The following is a 21,470-nucleotide window of genomic DNA, read 5'->3' as shown; positions in this document are numbered from 1 at the left end:
TTTGATGTGTGTGGCTTCAGACTACCTAGATAATGTTGCACACATACTCCATTACTAATTCACCCTACAGTATTACTTTCCTGTTTTGCCCTAAATTACATTTCCACACATTAAAATTGGCATTTTTCTAAAAAAAAAATCTTACATTTAAAGTCGGGTCAGCTTACCTTAGAAGTCTACTTCTTTCTTTCTTTTGCTTCTTCAATCCAAAGCAAAGCCATGCATGTTTTATATTCCATTTTTTTGAATACAGTCCAAAAAAAACAATGAAATAAAAGTTATTTTTTAAAATCATTTTTTGTAAAATCCCATTCCATAAAAAGGTACTCCTTTTATAAAGATCGATTTACAACAATTCCCAAAAGAAAATTCTTCTCCAAATCGAACCAATCTTCTACTCCCAATATATCGAAGATACCATCTATCTTCTTGCTGTACTCGAAATCAGCACTCCTTCAAAAAACATTTCCTATTATGAAAATACATCGTAAAAACCAACCACAAAAACTATCCAAAGATGTGTTCCACGATTCCAAAATTACTCCACGAAAAACGATCCATTTTCTCTTCTCCAATACCAATGTTCGTAAATCGATCTTCTTCTGTGTCCGATGTATTCCAAAGTAAATAATGTGCCAATAATACATCCAAAAAGCATTGTTTAACTAATTTTAAAGTCAATAAATACAAACATTTCTTTTTTTGCAAATGAATGTGAAACAAACACATGGCGAGACGTGGACATCCACTGACAATGTGAACGGGGACATGCTGAGACATAAATCGAACCTTTTATTTAACTAATCTAAACCTCCCTTTTCTCTCCTTGCAATAAATATCACTCTAAACATGTATTATCTAAAATAACAAGTTGTAAAACTTTCCTACCTGAGCGCAGGTCTCCTTGCTTCTGCTCTGTCCAGCGACGATCATCAATATGGCTGCCTACGTGTTTGACGTTCACGGGTATACGTCATCTCAAGCTGCAAACAAAGAAAAAGGACACTTTTTTTAACTTTAATTATTAATACAGTATATTAAAAAATATATCTTTTAATGTGAAATAGTATGGAGAAACAGTTTCAAAATGTTATAAAAAAAATCATTTATTAAACAAATATTTTTTTAATTAATTCAAAAACTGTGTCGTATTCCATTTTTTAATAAATCAATTTTAAATGTACAATGTTTAAAATTCATTTTACAAATGTATAACTTTATAAAATGTGATTCTTACCTTCAGCATACTCCCTTTTCCTTGTGTTCCAAGCTCTGTTACTCTCCAACAAGCTTCCTATTTCATAGACACGACATTCAAATCGAGAGCTATGGAAATAAATGAAGGACATTACTTTACATTGAAAGCAATGTAAAACCATGGGACCTAATACTAAATTAATTTTTACTATTTTTTACGGACACTACAGACACTAATTGAAGTTAAAATTAATCACTTAGTGAAATAAAGTATCCTAAAAAAATATTTATCTTTCCCAAAAATGTTTTATGAAGTGTGAGTGTTGGATATTTTAGGAGTATAAATTACTTTTCCAACTACAAGGGGGGTGTACTATTCTTACTCCTGGATGGTGTAATAGTAGGGTAAGTGTTGGATAGTGTAGGGATATAAATTACTATTCTAACTCCAGGGGAGTGTAATAGTGGGGTAAGTGTTGTGTGGAAAAGTAAATTTTGCCATGTTCTGTGTCCCTACGCCTCATCCATCATATGTTATGTGTGCATGACCAATATGCATATGTTATTCCCCATGTCTGATTAATGACGCAATTACAGTTGTGTCCACCTCTGATATGTCATTTTCCAGTCCTCGTGAATACTACGAATATCAGGCCTATGTAAAGCTACGTTGCCACGTTTCCCAGTGTGCACGTTATTCCATTATAAAGTCCCCGTTTCCAGGCCTCAACAGGGCCCGGACCACAGATTCAGCTCCTGTCTCCTGAAAGCCTCGCTGAGGAGCGATACAGCCCCCACCTGTATCCTCGACCCTTCACTTACTTCCTGCCTCGCAGTGCCCGGTGCAGCTTGGCTCTGCCTCTGAGTCTGCCAAGAGTATGTTATAGTTCCAGTTATCAGTTCAGTCCTCCTCTTCTGCATTCCTAAGCTACTGAACTGCATCAATAGTTTCCGTCATTGTCTAGCCTTCTCGTCTCCACGTTAGAGAAATACTGTATTAATGGTCATTTAATATTCTTTATCACGCACTACATGTAGAATAATGCATGGTCCAGTCTTAGAATCAAGTTAGCTTTTCCCCTCATGACTTCTAGTTTATATCAACATGTTCCCTAAACATCAGATACCAGATAGGGTTTAGGTACATGTCGCTCCGACCCTCCAGACTCTAGTCTCTGCTCCTAGCACAGAGTTCATAGCCCCCAGCTTCTCCTAGTAATACGTCATTGCCAGTTTACGCGCACCATTAGGTTAGAGGTCCCGGCTCCTTAGGTAGCCCCCTCCAATGTTTCCGCCCCATTTCATGACATATTCTGTTACGTTTGCATCACATGTCTATGTATACTCCCAGTTACACCTCTTTTTACTGTTATCTTTCGCGACTGCTACGCGTCACGCCTTCTGCTCCACCCACTGCTACGCCTACTGCAATGTAATGCTATGTGTTTGCGCTATGTATATAAGTCGATGTATTGTTATTAAAAGTTAGCGCGCTCATCCCAGATCAAGCCCCGGCAGCTGCTGGGCCCCAGTTGTCCTGCTGGGCCCTGTCACCTCTGTTCCTATGCAGGTTGTCCTGATCCCGTCCTTATACTGTAATAAACCTGCAGAAACTCCTACTACCTCGAATCTTGACTCTTATTTTATTGAGCTATCTGTTATTCATTCATTCATCCAAAAATAGATCCGGTATTATTTATTTATATACCACATAATGGCGCCCGAACAGGGACTTGCCCTTTCCCCACGCGTCGGTGAAGCCACGCCGACCCCCTGACCCTCTGCAGCCGTGACGGAACCATACCGGCCACGTGCAGATATTTCTGCTTCAAGTATCCCTCAGGCCCACGGAGGAGACGGAGGAGGCGGTCCAGCATCCGAACGAGACGGTGGAGGAACGCGGCGAGTCCCGACCAGAGCCCAAGCCGAGAGTCCAAGGTCCGAGGTATCCGGAGGCCCACCCGTAACTGAAGTCCGAAGTCCGAAGTTCGTCGTCCGTCGTCCAGTCCAGTCCGAGGCCTTCCGTTCCGTGCTGCCCGGTGAGTACCATTGCTGGGGTAGTATCTAGACAGGACCAATCTAAATTGACTCCTGGTCCGTGGGTTGGTGGTGCCCAGACTCACAAACGAAGTGTTCACCTAGGTGGATACGGGTCTTGATGCGTCCCTTTATGGGACCGGTATGTTCCGTACTGTTACAGCAGTGCATCCAGTAACTCTAGTCTGTTCCGTTCTCGAGAAAATCTGTTCTGTTTCTGTTTTCAGTATTTTCAGGTAATATTCTGTTCGAACTGTTATGTTATGATATTGTTTAATGTAATTCCAATGTCGTGGTATGCCTGAATTGTTTTCCCAATTGTTATTGTTCTTTGTGTATTGTATTGTGTTCCGATTCAAGTTTACAATGCCGCTCTTTTCCAAGTTACGACAGTTAAAAACTAGAAAGGGTTTATTAGAGGAAGCAGTTCCTGTTCCGCCTAGGGACAGTCCAGGTCACTTTATGTATCAGAAACATGGCATAAGCGCCATAATGTATCTAGATTTATGGGTAGAGTATACCAAACAGTTAGAAGAAAAGTATAGATGGCCCGTATCGGGTACATGGGATGCCGAATGTATCATGCGAGTAGAAGAAGCATTATGGAAAAAGAAAGCCAGACAGTCACAGAAAGATGCCATCGAGTTATGGCGCAAGGAAGCTCATAGAAGAACGGAAAAGGAAGTCAGAAAGTCAGAGTTAAGTAGAGAATCCCAAGAACGAGCCCAAGAAAGAGAATTAATCGAGATAGGTGAACAAGTCAAAGCCGGACAGTCAGACAGACAGAGGCATGCCCTTATTAAGGGTATGTATCCTCTTCTTGCCGAAGGTTTGCCAAAAGCGACCCCAGAGGCATCCAGTAATTTCCCGCCGCCATTAGTTCCGACCAAGCTGCGTCACAAACCGACCGCAGCTGATATTTTTATTTCGTCCTACTTGGACGACACAGTCCCAGAATATGCAAATCCTGTTCGCGCTCCGCCAGTCCCTGTAAATCAGGCACTTCCCGCTCCTCCAGACACCGGGGTGCCCTTAACAGCTCCCCCGGCCCAGTCCGCCATACAAGTCCAGCCCACGTTACAATTACCAACTCTGCCAGGACGAAGAATGTCAGTCGACGATTCTAGTCTAGGGGCCGCAGGAGGAGGTCCTCCTCAAACCCCGCCGCCACACAAGCGTTCAACATTACTCGAATTACATGCTCAAGCATTACAGCGTACGCCCAAACATCAGTCTGTTACAGAAATCAGGCAAACCCTTACCGAATGTGTCTATGATCCAGTTCCAGGCGAATACAATATGGTTTTATATTCCTTACGTGTAAGGAGAGTGACCGAGTATCTAGTCACCTTACCGAATATGAAAGAAGATCTAGACAGAATATATCGTTTCATCCGTACAGGGGATGATCCAGAAAGTATTGGCGAGATTATGTCTCAAAGGAAAGCCGAGATTCAGCTCATGATATTAAAGTTCCTGATCAATTGTCTAATAAGAGAACAAGATTACCCGTCTAAAGATCCCGCCGAAATGAGAATCCTGACAAGGTGGAGTGATAATATAGCCGAGGGTAAGCACAAGACCGTCGGTGCTATGGAGAGTATGTACAAGAAAATCCGTAAAGAAATAGTAAAGATACACGAACAGCGTAAAGCAGCACAAGTAAGCGAGAAAGAAAGTATCTCTGATCCTGAAGAGGAAGACGAGAATCCCGCCAGAATAGCGTATGTAGGAAAATCTAGATTTCCAGATCGCCATTTACGTCTAGAACGCAAGTCTATTTTTCATCATCCAGCACCAGAACAAGGTTCTCTAGAACAAGTATTTCAAGCTACCGATCACATTCTGAAATCACGAGTCGGTTACAGTGAATTAAGTACCATGCATGAACAAGAACTAGCCCGATCAGCAGTCCGATGGATTACTGATTCTACCACTTTTCCAGACGAAATAGTGGCACAAATGTTTCTGAAACTGCCCCCAGCCGAGCAGCGACTGGTGGGTATGTATATGATCCAGCACCTCATTACTCTGTATGAGGGTCAACATTCTGATCCAGGGCCGTTGCACGATGTCCTGAACGAGTTACTCCAGTATAGATGGAGAGGTCTAGGTACCGATTTAATCAGTATCATTCTAGAACAGCGTCACAAATATAGAACGTCCCTGAACCCGCATTTTGTTCATGTCTCACCCCCAGAAAGTAAATCATTTTACATAGACAGACAGAATCCGTTACGAGAAGTCCACCCAGTCCAAGGGGCGGGTGGCGTAATGCAACGAGTGTTTGTATACACTCCGATTTCAAAGATGGAACTTCTTGAAATGAAGAAATTAATTCCCTGTCATGATAAAGATCCAGCAGGGTTCCATAGAGAATTAAAAGACATGCTCCGTATGGGAGAATACACGTACCCAGATATCATTAAAATGTTAAAGGTCCTGTTACCCGCAGGGGTGTATGAAAAGCTAAAGGAAAAAGAATGGGAGGTGGGAGAGAAAAAGATCGATTGGACAGCTCTAGAAGCTGAAGACAAGGCACGAGTACCAGGTACCGGTCTTGGAGATAAATGTAAAGAATTACCAGAATTATTGATTCAAGTTTTACCCAGATTATTGACAACGAGAAAAGAAGACTGGGATGCAATCTCAGCCTGTAAACAGAAACAAGATGAAGATATTAGTGATTTTTATTCTAGATTTGAGAAATGTTTCAGTATTAACAGTGGTCTCAAGACAAGTAGTGAGTCATACCCTCACCTTTTCGTTACCAAATTAGTCGAGAATTCAAGTCCACAAATTAAAAACCGAGTTTTGAAAGTCGAAAGCACCTGGCAAGCAAATACTCCGTCCCAGATGCTCCAGATGCTCCAGTACCACCAGAATAGAATCAGAGAAGAGCAAGAACACGAGAGAAAACGTATGAAAGACACGAAAATGAAAGTGCTAGTTGCACAAACTGTTCCTCAAGACAGTCAGAAGAGGGGTCCGAATCAAGCCAGTCATCCTGCAGCTCCCGTTAAAGGGAACTGCAATTATTGTAAACAGCCAGGTCATTTTATAAACGAGTGTGCAGTTCTGAAACATAACATAGCTACTGGTAAGACTAAAGAAAGACCACGTCCGCCGAGACAAGAACAAGTTTCACAGATTCCTCAGTCACAGAATGCACAACAGACAGTTCCCGCACCGCAGCCTATTGCTGCAACACAGCACGTTACATCGCAGATGTACCAGTATGCGCAGTCTGAGTATCCAGAGTACCAGTCATATTCATGAAACAGCCTAGAGAGGGAGGTAGGCTTGCCTCTCATCGAGATACCTGTAGATCAAGAAGGTCCCTATGTTCACAGTCAAGTATTAGGGAAAGACAGAAAGTTTTTGATCGATACAGGGGCAAGTAGGACCACAATTAGTCACGCCGAAGTTCCAGGGGCTCCGCTCTCAGGCTCAAGAAATGTTTCCCTTGGATTTTCGGGAAAGCCAATAGTTAATGAGATATCTAAGCCAGTTACTCTAGAAGTAGGTCCATTGTCCCGCACTACTGATCTGTTACTCACTAAGTCATGTCCAGAAAATCTGTTAGGCATTAAGACACTGAAAGAATTAGGTGCAGTTATTTGCTGTTCCCCAGAGGGAATACGTCTGTTCCTACGTGACTTTAAGGGTCACTATGTATTACGAGATTTTGATTCCAGATTGTCTAATGTTCCGCAGCATTTATGGGCGCAAGGTCCAACTGATGTAGGTTATATGCAAATCACACCCCATCGTGTGACTCTCAAACCAGGTGTAGTGTTACCCCGAATCAGGCAGTACAGATTGCCACCCGAGGCTGTAGCAGCTTTATCCAAAATTATTGACGAGCTCATGGCTCAAGGAGTAGTTGTAGAAACTGACTCCAATGTATGCAATTCTCCGATCATTCCAGTCATGAAACGTACTGATCCAAATGCACCCCCAGTATATCGATTAGTGATTGATTTACGAGAGCTTAATAAATGTATTATTCCTCAGTACCCAGTTGTCCCAGATATTTCTTCCCTGTTAACAGCCATTGATTCCGAAGCCATGTTTTTCACTGTCATAGACCTTAAGAATGCATTTTTTAGTGTTCCAATTCATCCAGACAGCCAGTTTCTTTTCGGATTTTGTTTAAATGGAAGGAGCTATATGTTTACACGCGCTCCTCAAGGTTTCACAGAAAGCCCTAGTATTTACAGTCAAGCACTCAAGAGACAACTAGACAACATTCACATGCCAACTGACACTGCCCTGCTCCAGTATGTCGATGATCTCCTGATCACAGCCCGTTCTGAACGTGACTGCGAGCGAGCGTCACTGACAGTTTTGTATTTTCTAGCCGAGATGGGACACAAGGTGTCACCTTCGAAGCTTCAATTCTGTGTCCAGCAAGTGGTATACTTAGGACACTTGCTGTCCAAGAGGGGTAGGCAGTTGACACCAGACCGTATCCAGTTAATAGCGAGTCTTCCCCAGCCCAGAACCCAGAAGGAAGTACGTGCCTTTATCGGCCTTACTTCTTATTGTAGACAATGGATTCCCCAGTATGCATTTCTAGCCAAGCCACTGATACAGTTAACGACACAGGAGGCAGCCGTATCGACTGTCCTCCCTTGGACATCTGAACATACACTTAGTTTCAACGAGTTAAAGAAAGCCCTATGTCAAGCTCCAGTTCTAGCTACACCGAACTACAGTAAGCCTTTTACACTTTTCGTTACTGAACGCGAAGGTACAGCATTATCTGTTCTCACACAAGATCAAGCAGGACAATACAAGCCCTGTGCTTATTTTTCGAGCACATTAGATCCAGTCGCCCAGGCGTTGCCTGCGTGCCTCAAGTCAGTTGCAGCCACAGCACTAGCTATCAGACAAAGTGATTCCATAGTTTTAGGACATACTCTGACAGTACAAGTCCCACATTCAGTAGAAGTTCTTTTAAACCGAACACAAACTCAGCACTTGACAATTGCACGTTTAACAGGTTATGAATTAACACTGTTCCAGCCACACATAGAAATTAGACGCTGCAACGTTCTGAATCCTGCTACACTGTTACCATCAGTTAATTCAAATCCAGACCCACATGACTGTGTGGAAGTAGTTAACATTACGACTAAGCCAAGACAAGACCTGACAGACATTCCGTTACCAGATCCTGACCTGACACTTTATGTGGATGGTTCATGTATGAGAACTAGTACAGGAGAACTAGTCGCCGCGTATGCAGTGACTACTGACACCGAAGTTATTGGAACACACCGTATTGACACCCTGTCCGCTCAAGCAGCAGAGCTAGTCGCTCTGACACAAGCTTGTATACATGCCAAGAACCTGAAAGTTAATGTTTACACAGACTCACGTTACGCATTCCGAGTTGTACACGACTTCGGAGTGCTCTGGCAGGAGAGAGGTTTCATGACTTCTCATGGAACCAAGATTCAGCATGGTCTCCTTATTCAAGCCCTGTTAGATGCCATACATTTACCGACATCCATTGCTATCATGAAGTGCAAAGCACATACGAAAGTTACTGACATTATTTCCCAAGGTAACGATCTAGCAGATCGCACAGCCAAGCTTACAGCACAGACTCCAGACATTCCAGTTAATCAGACACATACTCCAGATCCGATTACATGCATGACAGTTAAGGACCCTACACAAGATGTCATAGATATCCAGTTACATGCTACTCCCAGTGAAATCAAGAAATGGTCTGAACAAGGAGGGGTCCAGACAGATCAAGGATGGTTAACGAAGGGTAGAGCCACATGGTTTCTCCCCGATTCTATGGTTCAAGTCATTATCAATACCGCACATAGTCCAGCACATTTAGGAGAAAAAGCTATGTTAGACAGTATCCAGAACATTTGGTTCAACAAGCATTTACGAGCTGCAGCCAAGCAGAAAGTCCGCACCTGTATGATATGTTGTCAGTTTAATCCAGGTAAAAGTGTCCCGGTGGAACAAGGTGGTTTCCAGCCCCCTGACCACCCTTTTGAGGTCCTCCAGATGGATTATATTCAGATGGAGCGATGTCGAGGTTTCAAGTATGTCCTTGTAGTTGTATGCGCTTTGTCCAGGTGGACAGAAGCATATCCAGTCCCAGATTACACAGCCGCGACCACTGCCAAGCAGTTGGTTCGTGAATTCTTCCCTAGATACGGACTCCCTAGAGTCGTATATTCTGATAACGGTCAGCCATTCTCATCCGAACTCATGAAGCACGTTTCCCTTTTGTTAGGGTACCAGTGGAAGTTCCATTGTGTACGCCATCCTGAAGCAGCCGGTCTCGTAGAGAGACATAATCAGACCCTGAAAATCCGTATTGCAAAAGTCTGTAAAGAAAAAGGTGTGGACTGGCTAGTAGCTCTGCCAGTCGCTTTGTTTTATATGCGCATGGTCGCACATTCCAGATCAGGTCTGTCCCCGTATGAGGTCGTATTCGGCCGCCCCCCTAACATGTGGGGTACTCCTAGACCCCGAAGTATTACCGATGTTTCATGTAATATGCTGACAGATTACCTAGCTTCCTTGATGTCTGCCCTCAACTCATGTCGTTCACAGGTTGCTGCCGCTTTTCCAGACAATACCGAGGTGGCACCGCACGAGATCGTTCCAGGCTCCTTGGTGATGATCAGAAATTTTGACAGATCAAGTCCGCTGGAACCACGTTGGAAGGAGCCACGTCAGGTCCTCTTGACCACCCGTACCGCCGTCAAGTTGGAAGGCAGAAAAGGATGGATCCACCTTTCTCATGTTAAACTTTTTAAAGGACTGAAATCCGTTTCTAAAAACATTTCCCAGGATTTGAAGGACTGCCAGAATATTGCTCTTAAGGACTGTCCCGCACAAGACATTATTACAACCCCTCCCTTGTTAGAGAAAACTCCGCAGCAGGAGTATAAGTTAAAGCTCAGGTCTAGTAAAATAAGTCAGTCAGTTTGATTGTATAAGTCCTCCCCTAGGTGAAACGGTTAGACTGTTTCTGACATGTATAAAATAGACCCCCATAGTGAGAGAGTCAGTAATAACTCAATTCAATGTATCGTTTTTCTGAGTTTCGTATTATTCATCAGCATAATGATTTCCTGCACCAGCTATGCGTTCTATCTGTATTTTCCAGTTCCTCATGTAAATATGTCTGCTAATGCTACAGTAGAGCACACGTTTAGTGATCTGCCTCCTCACGAATATTCTTACCGCCTCGCTATGCGCAACAACACATTTATCCGTATGTTACATTACTCACACCAGACCAGCAATGCCACTAATTGTTGGGTGTGTGGTCGACTCCCCCCTTTCCAGACACCGAAAGGAGTTCTGCCACTCTTTCCTTATCCATTCTCACACAATGGTTCGTGTGGAGCATGGTCCACGTTAACGTCATCCTCAACAGATATGTCTTTTCTTAATAGTACATGTTTTCCAGACAAGCAAGGTCTCCCCCACAGAACAGGTTTAGATCTAGAAAATGAAGTGTATAATTTAGGTAATTATTCGTCGAATTTCATGGTCCTGAATGTTCAGTCTGATACTACTCCAGACTTACCTGCTATTTCAGTACTACCTGTCAAAGGCGAATTATGTGTCCGTAATTATGGTTCCATACATGTAGGTCATAGTGAATGTACTACTGTTATCCAGTATAGTGACAGTGGGAAATCTGTTTTTAAAGCTTCACGTCATTCTTATTTTATTTGTGGTCAGACCGCATATGTCCGTCTGCCCCTCGATTGGGAGGGAACCTGTTACATTGCCTTCCTACTGCCACCTGTTTTCCTAGCCCCATCTGATTATCACAGAAACACACATCTAGTACACATTAGACATAGAAGGGAGTCCCCAATTGTCGATTATACTGAAACTACTCTAGAACAGTATACAGATTTCAATAAAGGTTTCTTCTTCTTTGTAGGACCTGTCCAGAATAGTAAACTGATCCGTAGGTTAACAAGAACCCTTGAAGCTGTAGTAAATGAGACTGCCTCTGCTCTAGGTAACCTAACCGAAGAACAATCTGCTATGAGATTTGTCGTTTTGCAAAATCGTCTCGTCCTTGACGTCATACTGGCCGATAGGGGCGGGGCCTGTAGAGTCATCGGATCTAGTTGCTGCATTTTCATTCCAAATAACGTGCCGTCTGTTTATTCAGCTATAACCAGACTCCATAAAATTGCCCATCTGTTACACCAAGATCCAGGCACCTGGACATGGTCCGGTTGGTTCTGGAATATAATTTCCGCATGGGGATGGAAAGTCCTGTCCTTTTTAGGTATTGCAGTAGCGATCATATTCAGCTGCTGCCTCTGTATACAATGTGGCCCTGCGATTTGCAGCATGTGTGCTACCTCTTGTATTCCTAGTCCTAAGTTCCGTTCTAAAACCCGTTTCAAGAAAATTCGAGACGAGCAAATGATACTGTATGAAATGATAGATGGTATCATGAATATTGATGTTTCCTGATGGAAACGTAGTGACAAGGAGGGAATGTGGAAAAGTAAATTTTGCCATGTTCTGTGTCCCTACGCCTCATCCATCATATGTTATGTGTGCATGACCAATATGCATATGTTATTCCCCATGTCTGATTAATGACGCAATTACAGTTGTGTCCACCTCTGATATGTCATTTTCCAGTCCTCGTGAATACTACGAATATCAGGCCTATGTAAAGCTACGTTGCCACGTTTCCCAGTGTGCACGTTATTCCATTATAAAGTCCCCGTTTCCAGGCCTCAACAGGGCCCGGACCACAGATTCAGCTCCTGTCTCCTGAAAGCCTCGCTGAGGAGCGATACAGCCCCCACCTGTATCCTCGACCCTTCACTTACTTCCTGCCTCGCAGTGCCCGGTGCAGCTTGGCTCTGCCTCTGAGTCTGCCAAGAGTATGTTATAGTTCCAGTTATCAGTTCAGTCCTCCTCTTCTGCATTCCTAAGCTACTGAACTGCATCAATAGTTTCCGTCATTGTCTAGCCTTCTCGTCTCCACGTTAGAGAAATACTGTATTAATGGTCATTTAATATTCTTTATCACGCACTACATGTAGAATAATGCATGGTCCAGTCTTAGAATCAAGTTAGCTTTTCCCCTCATGACTTCTAGTTTATATCAACATGTTCCCTAAACATCAGATACCAGATAGGGTTTAGGTACATGTCGCTCCGACCCTCCAGACTCTAGTCTCTGCTCCTAGCACAGAGTTCATAGCCCCCAGCTTCTCCTAGTAATACGTCATTGCCAGTTTACGCGCACCATTAGGTTAGAGGTCCCGGCTCCTTAGGTAGCCCCCTCCAATGTTTCCGCCCCATTTCATGACATATTCTGTTACGTTTGCATCACATGTCTATGTATACTCCCAGTTACACCTCTTTTTACTGTTATCTTTCGCGACTGCTACGCGTCACGCCTTCTGCTCCACCCACTGCTACGCCTACTGCAATGTAATGCTATGTGTTTGCGCTATGTATATAAGTCGATGTATTGTTATTAAAAGTTAGCGCGCTCATCCCAGATCAAGCCCCGGCAGCTGCTGGGCCCCAGTTGTCCTGCTGGGCCCTGTCACCTCTGTTCCTATGCAGGTTGTCCTGATCCCGTCCTTATACTGTAATAAACCTGCAGAAACTCCTACTACCTCGAATCTTGACTCTTATTTTATTGAGCTATCTGTTATTCATTCATTCATCCAAAAATAGATCCGGTATTATTTATTTATATACCACAGTTGGATAGTGTAGGGGTATAAATTACTATTCTAACTCCAGGGGGGTGTAATAGTGGGGTGAGTGTGGGATAGTGTAGGGGTCTAAATTACTATTCTAACTCCAGGGGGGTGTAATAGTGCGATAAGTGTGAAATAGGGTAGGGGTATAAATTACTATTCTAACTTCAGGGGGGTGTAATAGTGGGGTAAGTGTTGGATAGTGTAGGGGTATAAATTACTATTTTAACTCCAGGGGGTATAATAGTGGGGTAAGTGTGGGATAGTGTAGGGGTATAAATTACTATTTTAATCCCAGGGGGGTGTAATAGTGGGATAAGTGTGAGATAGGGTAGGGGTATAAATTACTATTCTAACTCCAGGGGGTGCGTAATAGTGGAGTAAGTGTGGGATAGTGTAGGGGTATAAATTACCATTCTAACTCCAGGGGGGTGTAATAGTAGGGTAAGTGTAGGATAGTGAAGGGGTAAAAATTACTATTCTAACTCCAGGGGGGTGTAATAGTGGGGTAAGTGTGGGATAGTGTAGGGGTATAAATTACTATTCTAACTACAGGGGGGTGTAATAGTGGGGTAAGTGTGGGATAGTGTAGGGGTATAAATTACTATTCTAAATTCCGGGAGGTGTAATAGTGGGGTAAATGTGTGATAGTATAGGAGTATAAATTACTATTCTAACTCCAGGGGGTGTAAAAGAAGGGTAAGTGTTGGATAGTGAAGGGGTAAAAATTACTATTCTAACTCCAGGGTGGTGTAATAGTAGGTTAAGTGTCGGATAGTGAAGGGGTATAAATTACTATTGTAACTCCAGGGGGGTGTAATAGTGGGGTAAGTGTGGGATAGTGTAGGGGTATAAATTACTATTCTAACTCCAGGGGGATTTAATAGTGGGGTAAGTGTTGGATAGTGTAGGGGTATAAATTACTATTCTAACTCCAGGGGGGTGTAATAGTGAGATAACTGTGAAATAGTGTAGGAGTATAAATTACTATTCTAACTCCAGGGGGTGTGTAATAGTGGAGTAAGTGTGGGATAGTGTAGGGGTATAAATTACTATTCTAACTCCAGGGGGGTGTAATAGTAGGGTAAGTGTTGGATAGTGAAGGGGTAAAAATGACTATTCTAACTCCAGGGGGGTGTAATAGTGGGGTAAGTGTGGGATAGTGTAGGGCAGAGTTATTCAAACTGTGGGGCGGGCGCGACGCCATCTCAGGTGGGGCGCGCACTCCACCATAAAATTTCCCCTTTCATTGTTTCCCACAGCGGAGAGGCAGAGTGGAGCTGCAAGGGCCCTAAGAAGGGGTGAAGACCATCAAGGCCTAATTAACAAGCAAAAGGTCTTTAAAAGACCTGTGAAGAGACGGCAAAACAGCAAGTGAAAAGGAGGGCAGACTATTCAGAAGTAATGTTGAAATATCCCGCCTTCATTCGGTGACGTAAACATCCAATTAGCAGGAAGTATAGGAGTCTCGAAGACCTTTACAATTTTTTATATAGGTGTAGTAAAATAAATTTGTTGGCAAGAAACTTTGGTGCGTGAGGAGGAGCGGAGACTAGCGAAACCAGAGATGGAGCGCGAAAACGAAGAGGGGCCCAAGTTCAAAAAGGAGACCGTGAATAAGCTACTACAGCTCAATTTCAAAGATGATAAAATTCGAGTCAGTAATGACGCTCTGCTTCTGATGTCTGAGATGCTGAAAGTTTTCGTCCGAGAGGCAGCCGCTCGGGCAGCAAGACAGGCGGAAGCAGAGGAGGTGCCAATTGTTGACATTGAACATCTGGAGAAGGTGCTACCGCAGCTGCTTCTGGATTTTTAAGGATACAGCACTTCTTTATTCCATGGCAGTGCTTCACTTTTACCTTGTTCTCCAGGGTTCAGCCTTTGCAGTGTTCCAAAGTGCCTGTTGTGTCAAGAAGGGCTGCCGCTACAGGAAGAGTGAGCCAGAATGAAACCTCCCCTCCCCGCCCTATACCACATCAGGTAGAACCACCCATTGGTTCATATCCCTTTTACGTTGGCAAGAGGCTCATGTGGGTGTCGTTTTGCTGCCTGATCCATACTGCACTGCAAGTTCCAGCTCAGCGCCTCTCGGACACACTTAAACCAGCTGAATACTCCTCTTTTATCCACACTGCCCTGCATTGGGGCCACCAGCGGACCCTTCTATTCCCTCTGCCCACTCAGCGCAGAGCGTCCCTTACTCGCTTGCTGTGCCACTTGCTGCTTCAATCCAAACTGCCCTCTTTTAAGTTAGCTCACCGTCCATTCCCATTTTGGGCCAGTCCAGACCTCCCTTCCCCTCTTCTGGTCGCAAACTGTCCTGCTTTTTTCCCGCACAAAGCCACAGACTTCCTCTTTGTCCTTTTAAGCTTGCAGCATGCTTGCTCTTCAGCACAGTATTTCTTAATAAACGTCTTATGTCCTCCACAAAAAAATAAAAAGACCTGTGAAGTACTCGGGTGCGGCTGTGTGTGCCCCTGCGAAGCTGTCTCATCCCGGGCTGCCACCCACAGACGCAGGAGGGGGTTGGGGGTGGGGGGGAGAAGCCCTTTAAGTCCAATGGGCATTGCGCTCCTGTTCTTCACCCATTTCAAATGGGGCTTTTGGAATAGAGACCAGCAGCCAATTAGCATATAGGAATGTCACCACTGACGTGCCACCAATGAAGTGGACAGCACCATAGATGGCAGGAAGTGCCACAAAATTTGCGTGCACAAAGCTCCTGCATACTGCTACCTTTTGGTAGTGTGGCACTTCTTCACTCCTGCTGTTTGCCCTGCGTGCTGCCTCGCTTTGAAGGATTATGCCTCTGAGCATTTTAAAATCACCAACAGGTAAGTCAGATCTGAAGAGAAAGCGAACAGACAGTCCTTCATAGGGCATCTGCTTGCCTGAAAGTAGTATGTTCACTTTCGGTTTCACAGCATAGTGAACATCGCATACTCCCTGTATCCTATTTTTGATTGTCTCACTTAATGTCTGCCTCTTTCTTTAGTTCCATTGTTTATTTATTTGGGAGTTTTAAAACCCCCTGCCAGAAAACATTTGGTTACTTCACTGGGCCGTTTTGATTTAAGCCTGGCACCCTCAGGCATAAAACACCCTAATTAAAGCCCCCTACAACATCCATTGCACAATAGGCAGATGCGTTGCATCTTCAGGTTTAGCACCCTACTCTAACCTCATCATCCTAGTCCCTCACCTAGATATGGTGCAGGGTTGTCTTTTTCAGAGGGGCACCTCCAAATACAGCCCCTTTCTCCAATCTTCACACTCCTGGGACAGACTTGGCATCTTGCGCCAGAGCACCCATCAATACAGCAACTTACTAAAATGTACCCCCCAGGGCACCCTTCCACATGTGGTATATCCCTGACATTTTTAGGCACAGCAGCTGGGACATTAACCTCCTAGGTCACACATCCCAGACACTGGGTATCCTTGGGCCTATTGTTATATTTTCACACTTGCACCCGTCAGAAGCAAATCACTAGCATTATGATAAAAATGCAGGGTCTAGAGCACTACAGTAGTAGGAAGTTCCTTTTCATCAGCTGTGAAGGAAAAAGCCTTCACCCTCAAAGTCTATCCCAGGGATGAACTTGTACCAATCACTACCCCAGAGGAGCGACATGCTTCACCTGATCCCAAAAATCCTGGCCACTACAATTGTCCCAAAGAAGACACCTGCCTCAGTCCCAGGTCCAGGGAACAGGGACATCTTAAGGATTTTGGGGGGGGCATATTCAAAACAGCTTTGAATTTATGATCCAGTTTCAGCCCTTTCATGCCCTCTCCAGTCTGGTCACTGACCGTGCACTGGCACACTGGTCAAAATTCTAAATGTGTTGACATTTCATATTCAGGGATAGTGACGTGTGTATTCAATATTGTAACACAGCGGTAGCTCACTAATATTACTGCCAATAATCTCTGTGAGACCGTTCCATTTCTTGTGCGTGCAGTGCTGTTTTGTTCTAAAATAAACTTTTTTTATGGGTGTTGCATGAAACTTTTTTTTTTTTTAAACTCTTTATTCACAGCTGCATTATCCAAACAATGACAGTATATATTCTCCACAGTGCATCAGCTGGTGTTTTCTATTTTACCCCTCTGAACACACCAACCCACTTTTTCTTGTCGGTTCCTAAACGGAGAGCCATCCACAATACAGGTAGGCCAGTCATGTTGTGTACCATATCCAATATACACTTCCGTATACATAGGCTGCAGTGTCGTGTGATTTCAACAAATGGTTAACTCAACACCCCTGTCCTTCCCTCCCCCCCAGACAGTTCCCTCCCTCCCCGTCTCCTGGTTTCTTGCGTAACTCTCTACTTCTGAACTCAGGTTATACCGGCCTTCACGTATCATGATAAGTGGCGTGACCCGGAACAGCCGTGCGGGTTGTGGGGGGCGGCAGGCCACACCTCTGTAGTCCCTGACCCCCATTCTCTAACCCTGTGAGCTAAGCCCTGGTGCCAAGGCTAGATCCATCTCTCCGAGCGCTATAAGCATGACCTCCCAGTCCTGGGATATAGGATATTTCCTATGACCTCGCATTTCCTCCCTCCCAAGGGCCGTCCCCTCCGCTCTGCCCCATTTCAATACCTCCAATCGCCATGTGTGTAGCCCCGGTGCTATTGGAGATTTCCATCTCATAGTCAATGCCCTTATTGCCAGTAACATGGCAAAGTCCAATAGCTTCAGTCTGGCTTTCTGTGGTTTGGGATGTCTACGCAGCCCTTGGAGACAGGGCAGCGCTTCGACCGGTACTGGTACGTTCGTGATCGTGTGGAGTACCCTGCATATTTCCGACCAGTAGGTTGCATGAAACTTAAACACATTTGTCTGCAAAATGTCTTTAGTAGACTCTCACTCATCACCACAGTAAAAATAAATTTAAGGAAAATGCTATTTAAAACAATCTGTTTAAGAATGATTCAAGATAGTCAGGGTAAGACTCTCCAGAACAGAACTGGCTCTATCAGGGGTCCCCCTTAAAGGCTGGGGCCCTGGGCCAGAGCCAGATTCCTGAAATACTTTCCTGGGATACAACACCAGAAGATGCATTATGTTTAGCAGCTCAGGTAAGCGCGGTGAGGCGGTGGGAAGGGGGATGAAGTCAACAGACAACGGAATAGGTATAATAAATAAATAATACCTATTCTGTCGTCCATTGGCTTCCCCACATGCTGCGCTCTGCCACACCCCGCTCCACCGCGCTTACCTGAGCCGGCCGCTGCTGACTATGTTGAATCTGAAACAAAATTAACAAAGGAGGGAGGTAGAGCAATTGAAGTAGGATTCTTACTCTACAGACTTATACGCATAAACAAAAGGAATCCTTCTAGCAGGAAAGTGTTGCCCAACCAGGTATGGGAGCACTTAGTGTTTTGTAAAATACCCCTCACACACCAAAAGGCCCCTTGGTGTCATGCTTCATCATTGGGGTCTTCGCACCCCTCTAACGGGATGCGGCGTGCTGCGACCTACGACTACGCGGGAGCACTGATAACGATGACTATGTGTGGTGTGTGTGGTGCAAGTGATAGGGATATTAATGTGAGTGGTGGGTTTTAGTGAAGAGTTAAAAAGTACCTGGCTCGTGGGTGTCTTGGAAAAAGAATTTATTCACAACCCGAGCTGGCACTACTAAAAGAAGTGAAGTGCGAGGTAGAATCTGTCGTGATTATGGACAGTACCTCATGTGTGCGTCGACATGTTTCGGAGCATGTGCTCCTTCTTCAGGACGGGAGCACAACTTCCCCACCTTACTCACGTTTCACTAGTTTGTAACTCAAAAGTTTTGTGATGGTTAACAAAAAGTGAAAAAAAAAATTAAGTGTTTAAAAAGGCTATAATGTGCCTACAGCAGTTTTTGGCTCAGGATACATGCATTCGCATGACCTGAAAAAAGAAAAACATGAAAAAGAAATGGTCACCCTCGTTATGGGTAGTTCAGACAGGTGCAGTCACCTGGAACGAACCATTAGCACAGTTGGCCCTGTAAAAGAAAAAACTCACAAGACATACAACATAGGGAACACGCATGACTGTCTTAAAATTGAATATCAAGGAAGTTTGGGTCATACTTAATAGATACGAGTTGCTTGCTTCATGAGCACTCAAGAACGTCTGGGAGGAGATTGCTACTTTGTGCAATCTAAGTAGAAAAAATAAAAAATAAAAATAAAAATAAACGAGTTTTTAATGATTATTTCTTACTCACTTTGTCATAAGGAAAGCCTTGGTTTAGCCTGCGGTATACTCACAAGCTGGGAACGAGTTGTCCACCGTCTTACCCCACACGCTGCTCCGTTCGTATGGTTGTCAGAGGCTACTGTGGGTGGTATTTATACCCGTGATCTTAATTAGTATGGCCGATAATACCAATCAGGCGGGTGCGGTGTTATGCCCAAATAAGCGCTATCCGCCTATTCGATCACAGGTTAAGGGGCTAATTGTAAGTCCTTATAAGGCAGATCCGCTCGGACCGGTTTGTGTTGTGGCCCCGTGTATGTGCGTGCGCTGCCGCCTATCTTCTCTCCTTAGCGCATGCTCTCTAAGCGTTTAATGTAGCGCGCATGTGCGCTGGGGAGACGCTAGATCAGGCGCATGCGTGCTCCTGTCTGTTATCCCCCTAGGTATACGGGGGCGGTCTCATAGGTCGGGGAATTTATTATTTATATAATTCTAGTGCCGATCGCGGTAAAATAGTATTGGGTCTGTTTCACTGTGATATTTACAATAGTGCAGAATTAAGTATTGGTAAAAGGATGACTATGGGCTCAGCTAAACATAGTCAGTAAATGGGGTGTTGTATGTTTTTAACAGCGAACGTGAACCAATAATTATATTTCAAAATGAGACATACCGCTCTTGGAATTTTAGGCACACTTGGTAGGCATGAGTATTGTTCTCCAATGAGCATGGAGTGCTGTGGTGTTAATCAACTATTTTCAGTAACATGGTCGTTTATAGACACGGTCGTTTAGGTCTATATTATTAGTTTTTCATAACCCCTTGTTTATCTGGTGATCATGGATATCGCAGTCCGTGAATGTTTTGCACACATGGTTCGTGTTGGCGTCATTATTAGTGGGATAGCTGTGCCCAGGGGACGTCATCATTGAGTCCATGGGTGTGTGTGCCCAGACGAAAAACCCATCTTTGTTCCTTTTGGAAAATACCCTTTTCAGATGGCAATGATTCAATGATTGTCCACCTCAGGTCATTGACACAATGTTGTGTCTCGAGGTAGAGTGTTGCCATCTTAGTAGTGCTTTTCCTGCAACAGACATTACTTTTATGCTCATTCAGCCTCGTTTTGACAGCTCTGGTGGTCATTCCCACGTATTCCAATCCGCATGGGCAGGTTATTAAGTAGACCACGTTCTTGGTATTGTAATTCGTGAAACGTCGTTGTTCCCAAGTGGTGCCATTCCTGAATGTCAAGGAAGCCAGCGGTCGCTACAAAATGGAGGACGAACACGGCCTCACGTTTGGGGAAGACGAAATTGACAGAATCTTGAGGGACATCAGTCCTTTTGAAGGCTTGAGTAATCCAGAAACTGGCCCTAACATTAATGATTGGAATGAACTAATAAATCTGAGACGCAACCAAATAAAAGCTGCCCTACATGGCCTTTTCATGAAAGAATACCTTAGGAATAAAATGGCACCACCAGGGCTGATTGTCAAAAATGAACCACTGATTTTCCAGAATGATCTCATTTTTAAAAAAGAGTGGTCACTGATCTCATGGCACTGCTCAAGAGACTGGCTAGTCTTGATAGTAAAAACGGCATCCAGGATCACTCAGGAACTTAAGATTGAGATCAACAAAATCGAAGTCCAACTGAATACATACATATCACCAGCTGATCTGAAAGCAAGATTGGACGAACTCAATCAGCAAATGACTGATTTTGAGTTTACACTGAAACAAAGCAAAACTAACAAATTAAGTAAAGATATAGCCTGGAAAAAATCATCCACCCATTTATTAGGTGGTATGACTATGTCTAAGGTTACATTATGACTATCGCAAAAGTAAGGAGCATTGACAATTTTCCAGAATAAACTAGCGTCATTTTTTATGCTGGCTTGATGCAGGTTCTCCCAGGCTTCTTGCCTTATTGTTGTGTTCCTTCTCAGGAAAGCTTGCTTGTAATTCCATTAGCAAGCTATTATCACCTCTCTCTCTCTGGATACCTGTTTAAGGGCAGAATTTAGGTCTTTATGGGCTGTAGAGCAAATATTGTTAAACCATTTTTGGGCCCTATCATTGCTAACCTTTTTGTCTAGCGTCAAAAGCCCTTTGATGCTTTGGGAAATCCCATCAAACGCTCACAGAATACAATTAGGGTCCTTAGGTTCAAGCAGACCGATAACTGGGTTCCATTTTTCAAGGTAAGGTCTTCTTACAGACGCCAAGTCCACCGTGCCCCACTTTTGAAGAAGCCCCTTGTTTTTATTTAAAAT

General features: G+C 44.0%; 2 protein-coding genes across 3 annotated transcripts in view; one reads left to right on the top strand and one right to left on the bottom strand.

The window, feature by feature from the left end:
• The window catches only part of CTSW (cathepsin W), a 1,136,802-nt gene that overhangs the window by 703,618 nt on the left and 411,714 nt on the right, over positions 1–21,470 (bottom strand). The window lies entirely within an intron of this gene.
• Positions 14,493–14,890, top strand: LOC144782933 (centromere protein X-like). Its single transcript, XM_078662166.1, has one exon. The coding sequence runs from the start codon at positions 14,551–14,553 to the stop codon at positions 14,797–14,799; it is 249 nt and encodes an 82-aa protein (XP_078518292.1). The 5' UTR covers positions 14,493–14,550; the 3' UTR covers positions 14,800–14,890.

This window comes from Lissotriton helveticus, chromosome 9, assembly GCF_964261635.1.
Source record: "Lissotriton helveticus chromosome 9, aLisHel1.1, whole genome shotgun sequence".
Classification (NCBI taxonomy): domain Eukaryota; kingdom Metazoa; phylum Chordata; class Amphibia; order Caudata; family Salamandridae; genus Lissotriton; species Lissotriton helveticus.
Note: the sequence above shows the minus strand (reverse complement) of the source record. Positions and strands in the feature narration are given on the sequence as shown.

What these genes read in the sequence shown, in the direction of transcription:
- LOC144782933 (XM_078662166.1), top strand. Translation starts at nt 14,551, where the DNA reads ATGGAGCGCGAAAACGAAGAGGGGCCCAAGTTCAAAAAGGAGACCGTG.